The sequence below is a fragment of the Silurus meridionalis genome, chromosome 10 (assembly GCF_014805685.1).
Source record: "Silurus meridionalis isolate SWU-2019-XX chromosome 10, ASM1480568v1, whole genome shotgun sequence".
Taxonomy (NCBI): Eukaryota; Metazoa; Chordata; class Actinopteri; order Siluriformes; family Siluridae; genus Silurus; species Silurus meridionalis.
In genome coordinates, this window is record NC_060893.1 from 17,656,903 (window position 1) to 17,671,730 (window position 14,828).

The 14,828-nt window shown below is 37.1% G+C and overlaps 1 protein-coding gene across 2 annotated transcripts in view; it reads left to right on the forward strand.

The window, feature by feature from the left end:
* Positions 1-14,828, forward strand: part of hmgxb3 (HMG box domain containing 3) — a 16,958-nt gene continuing 2,130 nt past the window's right edge. The window contains exons 1-20 of one of the 2 annotated variants that reach the window (XM_046859212.1): positions 1-182; positions 3,943-4,110; positions 4,758-4,932; positions 5,002-5,463; positions 6,267-6,365; positions 6,529-6,660; positions 7,826-7,919; positions 8,016-8,163; positions 8,308-8,399; positions 8,496-8,582; positions 9,141-9,229; positions 10,051-10,149; positions 10,234-10,380; positions 11,116-11,459; positions 12,131-12,261; positions 12,428-12,559; positions 12,914-13,098; positions 13,214-13,433; positions 13,673-13,806; positions 13,941-14,060. In XM_046859212.1, the coding sequence (XP_046715168.1) occupies positions 3,968-4,110; positions 4,758-4,932; positions 5,002-5,463; positions 6,267-6,365; positions 6,529-6,660; positions 7,826-7,919; positions 8,016-8,163; positions 8,308-8,399; positions 8,496-8,582; positions 9,141-9,229; positions 10,051-10,149; positions 10,234-10,380; positions 11,116-11,459; positions 12,131-12,261; positions 12,428-12,559; positions 12,914-13,098; positions 13,214-13,433; positions 13,673-13,806; positions 13,941-14,060 (3,033 nt within the window). In that variant the 5' untranslated portion in view covers positions 1-182; positions 3,943-3,967. Of the gene's footprint in view, positions 183-3,942; positions 4,111-4,757; positions 4,933-5,001; positions 5,464-6,266; positions 6,366-6,528; positions 6,661-7,825; positions 8,164-8,307; positions 8,400-8,495; positions 8,583-9,140; positions 9,230-10,050; positions 10,150-10,233; positions 10,381-11,115; positions 11,460-12,130; positions 12,262-12,427; positions 12,560-12,913; positions 13,099-13,213; positions 13,434-13,672; positions 13,807-13,940; positions 14,061-14,828 lie in introns of both variants that reach the window. The other variant, XM_046859211.1, reaches the window with a different exon arrangement.

The window sequence follows — 14,828 nt, forward strand, 5'->3', positions numbered from 1 at the left end:
CAATGAAACACGGGTGACGGAAAGATCTGAAAATGCGCCTTTGGTCTTTTTGTTAACCCGCAGTTCTACGCAGTAGGGCCGCTCATGTTTGATATGGAGCATGTTTCCGGAGATGACTGAACGTCGCAGGGAGATTTATATGTGATATGAAATATTTGGAGCGAATTCTCGGCGCGATTGAGGTAAGGTTGCAACAAGGCCGGCGCTCATTGGACAGCTCGTGTTGCACAGGACCAGTATGGAGGTTCACCAGGGCTGAATTCCGAATAGCTTCCTACTGGATTTGTAGGGCACTATGTAGGGCACAGAGGCTAGTCAGGTACACAGTGTGTAGTGCACTATTATAGGGAGAGGGGGTGTTATTTGGGCAGGTCTCTATCTCTTGGAGTTAGTATCAGTGTTCGGGCGCCTTGCCTGCATGCCATCTGATAGTGTACAGATATGTAGTGGCTTTTACGCGTGTTTATATAGAAATTAGTAATTCTAACAGTTTGAATTCTTATTTCGATAACATTTTAAAGCTTTGTCCAAAAGCAAAGAATCTGTAATTTTTAATAAAATAACATTGATTAATAAAACCAAAAGGTTCTCATGGATGTTCTCACACCACTCCACTCCAGACAGACATCCTTGCTGTTTTCATGTTTTTTTTTAGTTTAAACCTTATTGAATCTGTGGCTGTTTCATGACCCTGTCTTGGCCATCATTTTAATTATTGGCTATCTGTTCTTTTTGACACATTTATTACTCTTGACAAAACACCCGTCAAAAAATAAAACACTAAGTTGTGCTCATCACCCATTAAGTACTGGTTTTTATATACTGATTTGGCTGTGTACCAGAAAATCTATGCACCGATCAGTCATAACATTATGACCACCTGCCCAATATTGTTTTGGTCCCTCTTTTTTTGCTGCCAAAACAGTCCTGACTCATCGAGCATTACCAGCATAAACATCTTCAGCAGTTACAGAAGCTCGTCTGTTGGATCGGACCACACTGACTAGTTTTTGCTTCCCACGTGCATTAATAAGCCTCGGCCGCCCATGACCCCATCACCGGTTCACCATTGTTCCTTCCTTAGAGCACTTTTTATAGATACTGACCACTGCCAACCAGGAACATCCCACAAGAGCTTCAGTTTTGGAGATGCTCTGACCCAGACGTCTAGACATCACAATTTGGTCCTTGTCAAACTCACTCAATCCTTATGCTATCAATTTTTTTCTGCTTCTAACATGTCAACTTTGAGGACAAAATGTTCACTTGCTGCCTAATATATCTCACTCACTAACAGGTGCCATGATGAAGAGATAATCAGTGTTCTTCACTTCAATGGTCAAAATGATATAATGTCATAATGTTATGCCTGAATGGTGTATTTTATGCGTGACAGAAACACACGATAATGGACAGGTTAAAAGGTTAAAAGCACCGTAGGCCCTGATAATGAGTTATCGCAACTATTTTTGAGAGCGGAGAAATGGCTGTCTGCTTGTCACTGAAATCAAAATTCTACCTTTTTTGTACACCTACCACCTGTCATCCTTACCTCACTGTTAATCCCAGAATAATAAATGCATATAAATGTAACTATAGCTTTATAACAATATCACAATCCATGGATCATCATGCAGCTGAACAACTATAATCTTTTCTTTATATTGGCTAATTTTTAAGGAATTTGGGGTCAATGTGCTGAGTCAGCTATGTTAGAGGGCCACACTGGGAACTGGGATTTCCAATTATAATCAATAGCCAACTTAATAGCCAAGAATGTTAGCTTCTTAGCTAATGCTGCACTACACAATACATAATAATAGAGCAGTGCATAACAATATTACAATGCATAAAAAAATAGATGCAAAACACATTATACAGACCGTTTTCTTGTTCACCTTTTCCAATACAGTGGAACCTCGGGTTACGAACGCCCCGGCGTACGTATAATTCAGGTTACGAATCGCAGTTCATAAAAAATTTTGCCCCTGGTTACGAACAATATATCGGGATACGAACGTCGCTCACTAAAAAAGTTGGTTGTTTTTGCTCTATCCACGCAGCTCGTCACATCAGTTAGCGTCCTGTGTCCCTAGCGAGAGCATCGTGTTACTTATCCGCTTGAACTTTTCCCGGCAGCAGCGTAACAACTCGTTAGTTGATGCTTGTGGAATGATGAGATGGACAACATTAGCCGATGCATAACCACTTTACTTGTTTTTATGAAGATAGATTAGCAGGGTTACAGTCTTTTCCAAAGTACAATACCCATAATGAATTTCACTCTGGACTTCAATACCAACTGATAGTAGCCTTAAAGAAACAGCTCTCATTTTCCTCTAATGCAACAATTGTCTCAGCGTTAGTGTTAATAACACTGTCTTTAATATTCTATAATATAATATATAATAATATATAAATAATATAATATAATAAGATTCTCCTTCCAAACAATAACTCTCCCTCCTCCCCCTTCTACGAACGTCGTCTCCTGCAGCGAGTCTTCTCAAAGGGAAAGTACCCGGTAAAGATCTTTTCCTCTTTTGTATGTTTTTATGTGGTATGATTTTAATATAACATGGTAAAAGTAAATAATATTAGTGAATATTGGCTTTATTTTTATTTAAGTAATATTTTTGGTTGTCCAGAACGAATTACCGAAGTTTCTGTTCATTATTATGGGGAAATTTGTATCGGGATACGAACTTTTCAGGTTACGAATAAAGTACCGGAACGAATTAAATTCGTAACCCGAGGTTCCACTTGTATTTGTATCTGATGCACTAAACATTAGCATTTTCTTTTTTGTGTCTATTCTGGCCTCTTTATAACCGGTACTTTCATACATTTTCACTGATCTTTCACCAAAGAAAGGGTCAAAGCAATGCAAATCCATTTCTGGTACAAGTTCTGTGGTGCTGAAGAACTTGCTCTTCATTATGTAATGTGTTTATGTAATTATGTAGCTTCCTGTACATGTTCCTGACACTAATACGGTAATTTCCGGACTATAAAGCGCACCCATATATAAGCCGCACCCACTGAATTTGACAAAGATTTTTATTTTAAACATAAATAAGCCGCACCTGTCTATAAGCCTATAAATATAAATAAAAAAGCACGAGTTTTGGAAACCTGTCTGTGCTTATATGATTTCTGTTGCAAATGGAATTAGCGAGCTCTCCCATGACCCAGACTCAATACGCTAGGCCTGTATCTAAAGAGTAGCCGACCAAGAAAGTCATTGTTCACTGTCTTCCTCCTTCCTTTCACAACTATTTTTCTCGGGAGTTTTTCTTTTGGCATCGTTGTGCGTTTAAGATAAAAAAATTTCTCCCGATGCCGTGCAGCTCAGAACACAGGTGAGGTGCGTTTTATTTATTTTTTATTTTTTATTTTTTTTTTTTGTTCCCGTTCGGAAATTTCATTGGTCTAATGTTATGGGGTTCAGTTTTTTGGCTTGAAGTTTGTAAAATCGGGAAAATCCCAGGAAAAATTCATAAATAAGCCGCTTCGTTGTTTAAGCTGCGGGGTTCAAAACGTGGGAAAAAAGTAGCGGCTTATAGTATGAAAAATACGGTACTTCATTTAATACTTTATTGTATAAAATAAAGTTTGATAGCTGCTTAAATCAATTAGAAAACATAATTTTTTGCTGCTGCATTTTGACTCATCTCATTCTGTACTGGTTTTGTGATCATCTAGCTAAATGCTCCCTACAATGACTATGTTCTGCCCCTGGGAAATATTCATAATGAAGTATGTGGTAGTATGTGAATATTGCACACTTTACTGAGGAATATTTTACATTTAACTGATGTTACTATTAATAATAATTTGCAGTGGGCAATTTGAAGTGAAAGCATATTTAATTACAGAAATTTCTAAAACTATTACACACATTTCATTTTCACCTGAGTAACTTCTGTGGTATTCCTGTAGTATCCTGTGGTTTCCAGGACTACTGATGGAGGCCATATATGAGGAAATGGATGTTAAGGTGACTGAGGAGGTAGAGAGTTGTTGTACACTAGTGAATCTCACTTCATCTAAGAAGAAGAGAAGGACAAAGGGCAACACAGAACATGCAGAGAAACCCAAAAAACCCAGGTAAAACATCATTCCTGAAACAGCTTGAAATCTTTTCTGTCTATATGCACTTTTCAGTTGTTTTTATTAGAAGTATGTTAAAGGATTACTCCAGTGTATTACAACTGAAGTTTTCCTGCTATATTTGTAATGCATGTATGATAATCACACAAAATGTATAAATTTCTATGTACAGAACAATGAAAAAAACATTTTGGTTTATATAGGGCAGAACCTTTAATTGTTTAAAACTATTATACCAATAATTCAGGTAATTCATGGAAGAATATTTTAGCAAAATCATTGATAATAATTTCAAACACTGAAGCAATGTAAAAAGCAGCTCAAATTCCTAATGTTTTTAGACGATTCTGTGGTGTCACATAACCACATATCTTACAGTCTGAAAAAGTCGTTCTTTCCATGTACATACAAATTATACATATTTTAAAAGCTCAATTGTCAGATATCTTTGCATTATTCATGAATGTATTATATAAAAATGTGTTTCCGCAGAGTGTTTTTCAGTACAGGGAATGTGTTAAGATCATGTGTCGTTCATACGAATTGTGGATATGCCACAGGTACATTAGAAACGGATTTGGTTGAAAACTGCTGGAGTGAAGTGAATCGAAGAGTCACCTTTACCCTTTACTACTCTCCTGTAGGTCTGCCTATCTGCTTTATTACTTTGATGTTCATCAGAGGTTGCAGCAAGAGCATCCCGACATGCCTCAGTCTGAGATCAACAAGCGCATCAGTGACAGCTGGAAAAGGCTCAATGTGGCTGATAAAGGATATTACCTGGAGAGGGCCAAGATGGAGAAAGATGGGGTGGACCCAGTAAGTCTTGACGCTTGTTTAAACTAAAATTACACCTGAACACACATTTTAACCTCTGAATTTCAACAGAACACACAGACATCAGCTTCTCAAGACATCCCAGGCTTCCGTAGAATTCTACCGAGAACTGACTATGTTCTCCTCCCGAAGATGTCTGTGGGGGAGGACAGGCCTGGGGCTTCCATAGACGTCTGTGTGGAAGGGGATTCCCCTCTGACTTTGGGCAGTGAGGTGGAACTGGTGGAACAGTGCATCACCGTAGAACCTCTTGCTGAAGACACAGTTGTTTCTTCGAGTGGATGTGGAGCACCCAAAGGAATTCTGCCACAGTGTTCGACCTCAGCTGGAAGACTTCTGACATTGCCACAGCATAGTCTCCAGTCCACCAGCTTGGTGGTTAAGGAAGATGGAGGCGGGGCATCAGGCAGGGGTTATGAGGTGGAAGTGGAAGAGGGATTTGAGGGGGGCATGGCTACAGTCTCACAAGTCAAAGCTGAAGCTACTCATCTGGTTGCTATCATACCCAGTCATGTAAGATTTCCTCCTGGCTATCTTTCTAGTGCAATATTGACACATTTTTAACAGGGATAAGGTAGTAATTATAGGGTATAGAAATTCTGTAAATAAATCTGTCTTTATAATATTTAATAATTATATATATACAGTACATACCAAAAGTTTATATATATTATATATACAGTACAGACCAAAAGTTTGGACACACCTGCTCATTCAAAGAGTTTTCTTTATTTTCATGACTATGAAAATAGTAGATTCACACTGAAGGCATCAAAACTATGAATTAACACATGTGGAATTATATACATAACAAAAAAGTGTGAAACAACTGAAAATGTCATATTGTAGGTTCTTCAAAGTAGGCATCAAGAGAATGCCAAGAGTGTGCAAAGCAGTAATCTAAGCAAAAGGTGGCTACTTTGAAGAACCTACAATATGACATATTTTCAGTTGTTTCACACTTTTTTGTTATGTATATAATTCCACATGTGTTAATTCATAGTTTTGATGCCTTCAGTGTGACTCTACAATTTTCATAGTCATGAAAATAAAGAAAACTCAGGTGTGTCCAAACTTTTGGTCTGTACTGTATATGTGTATATATATATATATATATATATATATATATATATATATATATATATATATATATATATAATATAATATATATTACTGAATAATGTACATTCTAATGCATTTCTGGAGGTTAAATAAACATTTGTTATTGTGCAGTATATCTTTCGAAAAGAAAATGCACTAGTTTCTGTCACACAAGCGAAGATTGGGTAGATGGTTTATGTTTTCTACATTTTTAGGAGCTGGTAGATAACAAAGTCCTCCCTGCAGTCAGTCCAATAATGATGCTTCCCTTGGTGAACAATGCCAAACCAGAGCCTAAACCTTCCTTTAAACTGGTAAGTAGTGTTTCTAAATGCTTCTTGCTCTATTTCCATATCAGTTTGGACTGTTAAAATATGTATGCATGAATAATATGATTGATACTAATAGTTGTGCACTATTATAAGCTTTGATTTTCTGTTAATAGTGAAACATTTGTACTGTGAACTCTGGTTTCAGTCTATAAAGTACACTAGAAGAGGCCGAGGCTATTGTAGCACTCCCGGATGCCCTTTCATCTACGTTACTCGCCATAAACCGCCTCGGTGCCCTGACTGTGGACAGCATCTCGGTGGAAAGTGGGTTCCATCCGTAAGTTAATCCATCTCTTCTGCAGTCCTCATTTCTCTTTGGAATGGTTGAATGGCATTCAGTGTATTAAATAAGGAATTAAATAGGATGCAGCCTAAAACTTTGTTGATTGGGGTAAGCACTAACTGTACTGTAACTGTAAATCTAGTCATCACAGAATAATGTAAATTCTAAATAATCTGAGAATTGTGTGAGTTAGAAAATTATTATGGTATCTTAATAACAAGCATAATTATTAGGGCTGTCAGACAATTTAAATATTTAATCGCATGATTGTCATGAGTTAACTTGTGATTAATCGCAACTTTATTTATTTTTTGTTCCAAATGTACCTTAAATTAATGCTTTTCAAGTTTTTAATAGTCTAATCAACATAGGCATTGACAAATATGGATGCTTTATGCAAGTCGGTCTCTACGTTGAGATGCAACCTGCCAGATTCCCCAACAAACGATTTACCAGGCACTTTGCTGAGGTGTTTGGTGTTGTAACGGCTAACCAAAACTACCGCCTCCACCGCTCAGGGAAGGCCCCGGACTGGACTGCAGACGTCTGTGGGCCCCAGAGTACCTTATGCCCAGGCTGTCCTGGTTTTTGCCAGGAACCAGGGTTCCAGTTTGGCTGTCCCTGCAGCCTACCAAATCCCTAGTTTTCAAGCCCAACTGAGTACATCGCCCAATCTTCAAGCCCCACTGAGGGCATCGCCCAGCCTTGTTCCTCTCTGGGGGTGCCACTCAGTTCTTGAGTTCTACTGGGGGTGTTGCTCCACCTGGGTTATTTTCGGGGGGGAGCGAGGGCACCGCTCCGCCTTAAAGTCCAATGGAGGGCTTCGCCACGCTCCAGACCTCCGCGAGGGCGCTACTCCGCCTCAGACCTCCGCAGAAGGCGCCGCTCCGCCTCAGAGTCCACGCTCCGAATGAAATTAGTGCCGTTTAAATAAATTTGCGTTAACGCATTATTAACATGTTAATTTTGACAGCCCTAATAATTATATAATTAAATTTAAACCACCACCTGCTGACCAATTAAAATTAAGAATACAACAGTTTTATGAGAACTATGTGGCTATACGAAAAGTCTCTTTCCGCAATAAATGTTCCAAACAGATTTTACATGTGAATGTGAGGTTTTTATTACTGAGGTAGTTAATGTCTCCTCATTACAGGCATCCAAAAAAGCAGGACCAGCTAGCAGGTCATCTCCGCAAAAAATAAAAGGTCAGACGGATGGTTCCAGTTCCACTGCAGTGGGCTCTAAAGGTGCTGTTCAGAGCAGTGTTAAGAAATCTGACACAGTCACAGGACAAGCACAGGCACCCAAGAGCAAAAGTGACAAATCTGTGCTTCCTCTGAAAGTTCAGACCGACGTCTCTCCAGCACCTGCAAATGTTCCTGGAGCCTGGAGCAGGGAGAAGATGAGTGTTGTTACAGTTTATCAACCACCTGGTGGCGCCACTGACAAAAATTCTGAATCTTTTCAGCTGTCAGGATCAACAGCTGTCATGTGAGTAGATTTGTTTGATTTGGCATTGACGTGTGTACAAATATTCTTCAAAAGAATTCTGACACAAATATGTATAATTGTAACTAATGTAGCTTTCTTTTAAATTTCTAACAATTTATTTTTCCGCTCCCTGTTCATGTGGAGTGGGTTGAGTGGTGGTCAAGTCCAGGTCATTAGCAATGACATGATTCAGAAACGGCGCACTCGGACCATTCTCCCTGCTCCTGCTATCCCAAGTAAGCACTGTATCAAGCATAATTGACTTTTTATCCAAGTTGTAGGTGGACTTATTCAGTGGAATTATAATGGCTGTTTGTCTGAATATTGAACAGGCATTCCCTCTCAACCAGCTGTTGTCCAGTGGATAGCAGTGCCTCCCAGTAAGATTAAAGGTGACACAAAAATCGCAACTAGAACAGGTAATAGTTGCTAGTTTTTAATGCCATTGCATACTATTAATTGTGCATAGAAGTGTACACAAACTTCTACTTTACACTGAATGTAACCACCCTTCAATTATGTATTATTGAGAGTTTGGATTGGTGTTTTTTTCTCCTGCGGATTTAAATAATGTAAAACACCAGCTTCTAGTTTTGCATCAAGTCACATAATAATATTAATTGGCTGAGTAATTCTAATTTTACATAAACAGCCTTAGAAACAGTAGCACACTGTGACCGTATCTATATATATTTACATCATTTATAAATACAATTAGGACAGTTACAATATTATCACAACTTATATTTGGAAAGCCACACCTTCAACTGTAATCTGAAGAAATGGAGATTGATACCAAACTGTGAAATAAATCCTGTGTGATGTCTGATATTAAACAAACTTCCTTTAAGTATTGCACACTTCCATTATCTGCCATCTTTTACTTTACATTTGCATTCATTGGTAATCATGTGGAAATGTATTTATTTGTAATTATATTCATGACCATTTTATGTGAATTGTGTGTATTTCCTTAGTTAAGCCTCAAAATGAGAGGATTTTGAGCCTGAAACCCAGCACACTGAAGCAGCTGGGTCACTCTTTGCCTCCGAGTGCCTTAGAGCAGGTGAGAAAAGCTTAGCATTAATATTTTAGTTCCTAGTGTCACACAATCTTTAATAGCAATTTGTTTTTGAACTTTTATAATCAAATATATAAAACACTCATTATAAGAGTTAAATACAAATTGCTGTTAAAGGCTTGAGTCTTCAGTTAAAGATATCTCTAAGGTTGTCAGTCATGGTAGGTTTCCATAATTATGGTTACTCTGTGTGCATGTGGGTTTCTTCTTGTTCTATGGATTCTTTACGCATTCCTACATTCAATGGATAATGGATTTGTCTGAAAGAGAGTACGAATGTGTAGATGTTTGTCTGTGTCTCTGTGATTATACCCGCTTTATGCCTAGTCTTACTGGGATAGACTTTAGGTCCACCATGTTCCTGACCTGCTGAAAATGAATAAACTAATCAACTTAATTCTGATTTTAAATGTCTGCTCAATTGTAGCACTTTTTCATAACTACTGATACTGTCTCAGGGGCTGGACTTCATTAAACATGTATTGAGGATTATCGAGAATTATCGAGAATTTGTAATAATCAATAGCAAAATAAATCACCGCTTGGGCATTTGATATTGGTATTTTGATATTGATATTTAATGTTTAAAGTAAAGAGACTGAAGAACATTAGAGTGTAATGGACAAAAAGTCTGATGAAAAAAATGGGTTAATGTGCCACTAATAAAGTTGAATTGTATTTTGTTTTTGTCTTGTTTTTTATTATGATTTTGGTACTAGCTGATTCTGGTCACATTTCCTTTTATAATATATTTTACAATATTTGCTCCTTTCTGAACTAATTCCTTGTTTTCCTTCCTATACTAGAAACCACTTGCAATCAACAGTAGCCAGTATGTAGTGACTGACAGCGGAGTGAAGATCCTCTCTATGGTGCCTTTGAAGAAAAACTTAGGCTCTTCACTGGTGTGTGCTTTAGAATACAGACACGGCGTATATATTTAAATATCATTGTTTGCATGTTTATTTGTTGATTCTTTGCATCGACAGGATCTAGGCTTGTCCACGGCACGGGGTAGAGGCAGATGTAAAAACCCCTCCTGTGATTACATCTATAAGAACAGACACAAACCTCAGCACTGCCCCAGCTGTGGCTGTGAACTCGCCACAAAAACAGCCAAGAAACCCAAATTCCCAGTGAGTTTCTTATCAAAGCAAAGATATTCTGTTTTTGTTTTTTTAAAGGCACTGCATTTTGAACTTTATCCTGTAATTGCAATAATTGACCTATAAATGCTATAAATCACTAAATAATGAGATTAGATCAAGCAGAATATTTCACAGAACACATAAAATAAACAATAGCAGCTTAATTATTTAATAATGCTGTATATTATTCATAGTTACAAATGTGTTTTTTGGAACGTTAATGATAGACGTTTGACAGTGTACTTCATGTAGATTAATGGAAATCTATGCAAATATAATTTTTTAATTGAATACATAATTTTTATTTTATATTTTGTTATATATTTATAATATTTGTAATACATTAGCTAATAATTAAGAGCTTGTATTAACATATAGCGATTAATATTGTATTTCTTGAATGTTTTTTTTTTATAACCTTCTATCTTTTGTACTGTGTAAATATATGAACTGTTTTCATTCAGAAATACATTGAGCTTGTTTATGTAATTGTCATTAATGATTAATTCATTTTATATATATATATATATATATATATATATATATATATATATATATATATATATATATATATATATATATATATATATTATTATTATTATTATTATTTTAGCAACAAGAACAGAAGTAATGTGTGGGATAGTGATAATTGTTTGGGAAATTCTTATTAAAATCAGCATAAATCATCAAATTGATAATGTAAATGTTCTTGCTTCCATGCAGTCGTCTCCTGAGGCAGCAGATATGTCCACACTCCTGTTGGACCCGTCACAATCATTGACCCCAGCCCAGAGAGATCTCCAGCGTCAGTCCACAGTGACTCTGCTCAAACACAGCCTACAGTTTCCAGAGAATGAAGCCGAGCTCCAGGACATCCTCACGCACATCTACAACCTCAACCAAGTGGATAGGAAGAGAGATGTCGACGACAATGAAAAGGATGAAGAGAAGGATGTAGAACGGGAAGAGCACTGTGTCTCCGCACAGGACGGATGGCCGAGCTTCTATGAGCCGGCAGCTACTCATTGCAGTCTGTGCCAATATCCACTATACAAAGGAGGAGAGAGGTGTGTGTGTGTGTGGGTGGGTGGGTGTGGGTGTGGGTGTGGGTGTGGGTGAAATCCCAGAACTGAACCAGTGACTGCTTAGAAGGTTAAATGAATTTGACCAAATAGCAGAGCAGCACTGATGAGTGTTACTATTCAACAATGTATTTCCTGTTAGTTGGGTGACACAGTTCACTTCCATACCATTACAACAGCACTGTTCATTATAGTGACTGTTTACTTTTTATAATTAATGTATAATATTGTTTAATTTTTCCTCAGTCATTATTTGGTCAGTCTATCCTTGGTCGTTAGGCATGTTTTTAAAATGCAACTGAGCCACATGGTCAGTCATTTCAATTGTTATTAATTTTAACATTGGTTTGTGTATTCTCTTTGTGTCCTTGTACTTTTTCTCCCAAATTTTCTGAAACCAGAACAGTTGGGAAATTGCCTGTAGATAAATATGTAGAATAAGTACATAAATGTATTTGGATGGTGTTTTGTCTTTACTGGCATCCTGTTCATCCTAGGGTATGCAAAATGCAAAAAATGATAAATGTGGCTTTCGGTTCAGTGGCTCATGCTGTTTGTTAAAAGCACTTCTGATAAGGCACACAGCAACCTTGAACTAAGAGTAGTAGAGGTTTTATAAAAACTACTGTTGTGTTTGTGTCTGTGTGCATATATAGTTGTCCTATAGCAGGACTGCAGCAGTGTTGGTTAGTGACTGAGTCTCTGCTGCAGCCAGTGTCTCTGCAGCTAAAGGTGTGCCTGAACTCACAGTGCCTGGCTATACACAGCTTTACCAGCCTATACCCAGGTACACACACACTCGCACACTTGCACACGGAATACATATTACCCCAAACACCTCATTCTGTATACCTAAATAAAAAAATGTGCTTTTAATGCAACACATATTTTCTTTGTTGCAACAGATATTTATCATATCAGTGGCAAAACTAAAGTGCTTACGTGTGTCTCAGGTTTGTTTAATGTGGGGAATCAGCTGCTGGTGAGCTTGGATTTGTTCTTTAAAATCCGAAGTCAGATTAAACAGGGACAGGACCCTTTACTCGCAGCCCTCGACATAATCAACAACACACATGGTCCAGCAGGTATGTGAGATTTTATACAATACATGCGTTTACATTATTCAAATTGCAGAAAGTATATTATTCAAAGTTCAGTAGTATAAATTAATTACAATTTAAATGCATATTTATATTTTAAATAATTAAATAATTAGAACTATTATTATTTTTATTTTTTTTAACAAAATCTAAACCCCTTTTCTCTAGTTTTCTTTTTTGACTCCTTTCCTGATGTTTATTGTGATTAATTTCCTGTTTACTCTTTTCATTTGTCTCCTGATTCCTTTTTGGATTTCATGCTCCTCTCTTAATATCTTCCTCAATTTCCTTTTTTGAATCTTCACCTGGTTTTATTTCCCCCCTAACGCCTCCTCTCAGGTTGTGTACTGAGTCCAGATGAACAGGCTCATGTGCAGGAGATGTTGTGCAGTGGTTACTGGGCATTTGAGTGTTTGACAGTTCGCGATTTCAACGATATGATCTGTGGAATTTGTGGCATCGCTCCCAAACTGGAAATCGCACAACGTGATATGAACAGTGTTCTACAGCTCAAAAATGTGGAGGTAAAAGGACAATCTGTCTCACTGCAGCATAGTCTTGGGAAAATTAGGTTTGTAAGAAACACTTGACTGAGCTATACAGAGATTTCAGTCCTCTTTCTTTCTTATCTCCCTGAAGTTCACATGGCCAGAGTTCCAGGCTTCAGACGAGGTTCAGGTGGAGGAGTTCTGGCTGGCAATGGAGAGTGAGGCACTGGAGCAGGCAGTGTTTCCTTCCAATGTTTCCATCACACGCTTTGACGCCTCCATCATCGCTCCATTTTTTCCTGCACTGATGAGGAGCTCTATGGTCATAAATACAGAGAAGGACAAGATCAAAACCAACACAAAACACACAGGTGGAATTTACTTCGAAAGCTTGTAACTCTATTACACAAACATCACTATTTTTATTCACTGGTACATGCATCAACTTGTTCTAGTTGTCAGATATTTTTATAATTTTTTTAAAGACAAATTATGAGCCTGAGATTGCCATGAGAATAAGGCTTATATTATATTGTATCCTAATGAGAGCTAATTCTAACATTATAACAATGATTATGTGTGTTTGTGTATGTGTGTGTTGTCTGCACAGGAGACATGTGTACTTTAATGCATTTAATCCGTGATGGTCAGCTAAACCCCGAGCAGATGGAGCAGCACACTGAGGAGGAGCTGAGGTCCATACTGGAGCAGTGTGGAGTAACTTCAGCACCGAACAGCACCAAGGTACATGATAGTACACATCACATGTAAAATCACAACCATTTCCAGTTTACTGTATGTTCACTGGCTCTATGCTGAAATAGTAATTTTCTTGGAAACATAAAAACAGTGTTGCATGGTTGTATTTTTGTTGGCAGGATGAATTGATGGAGTCTGTGTGTTTGCTTTACATACAAGTACAAAATGGCCTTTCAACAGCTCCTCAACCTGCCGAACACCTCACTGCAGGAAAACTCAGCAAGATGTGTCCTCACCAGGTAAATCCATGTCTGCTCCCAGTCATTAGAACATTTAGGACAAAAAATATTAAACTAATTAACCGGTAATTTACTTTTATTAGACTTTTAATGGCAGTTGTTACTAGACTATAATAGTGAATGTGATTTTTATCATAAATATTGACCTGTTTAGGCAGTGATATCTGCTTTTCATAATGCGTATGAACCCTGATAAATGAATTCTAATGGCTTATTTATTTTAATGTAATGTTTTATTGTAATGAAATATTTAATGTAATATTCATTATTTTTCTTGAGAGTAAGATTTGGCTGATAAGCAAAATACAGACAAAGATTGGGGCATTTAATGGACAGAAGAATTACTGTGGTTGATTCAAACTTAATTATTATTTTTATTATTTTATTATTTTATTATTAATTATTATTAATACACAATTAATTTATTTGCATGCAGAAGCCCATCGGATTTCATACTGTATACAACAAGCAATCTGCAACCTCTACCTTCTAACCTTTACTCTTTACATTTTGTTTATGTATTAAATAAAACAACACCACATAGCCATACACTGTACTACATGCAGTTAGAGGCTTTTTATGACTGGTCTATTACAAAAAATAGAATAAAAAACAAACAAATGAATAAATAGTTGCATTTTTTTTAAATATATTATATTATATTATACTATATAATAGAATTTACAGTTAGTAATTTTTGTAAAAACATTTGAAATTGCCCATGCTTCCCCTTACACTACACTACACTACAGATGTAGAAGGTAAAGT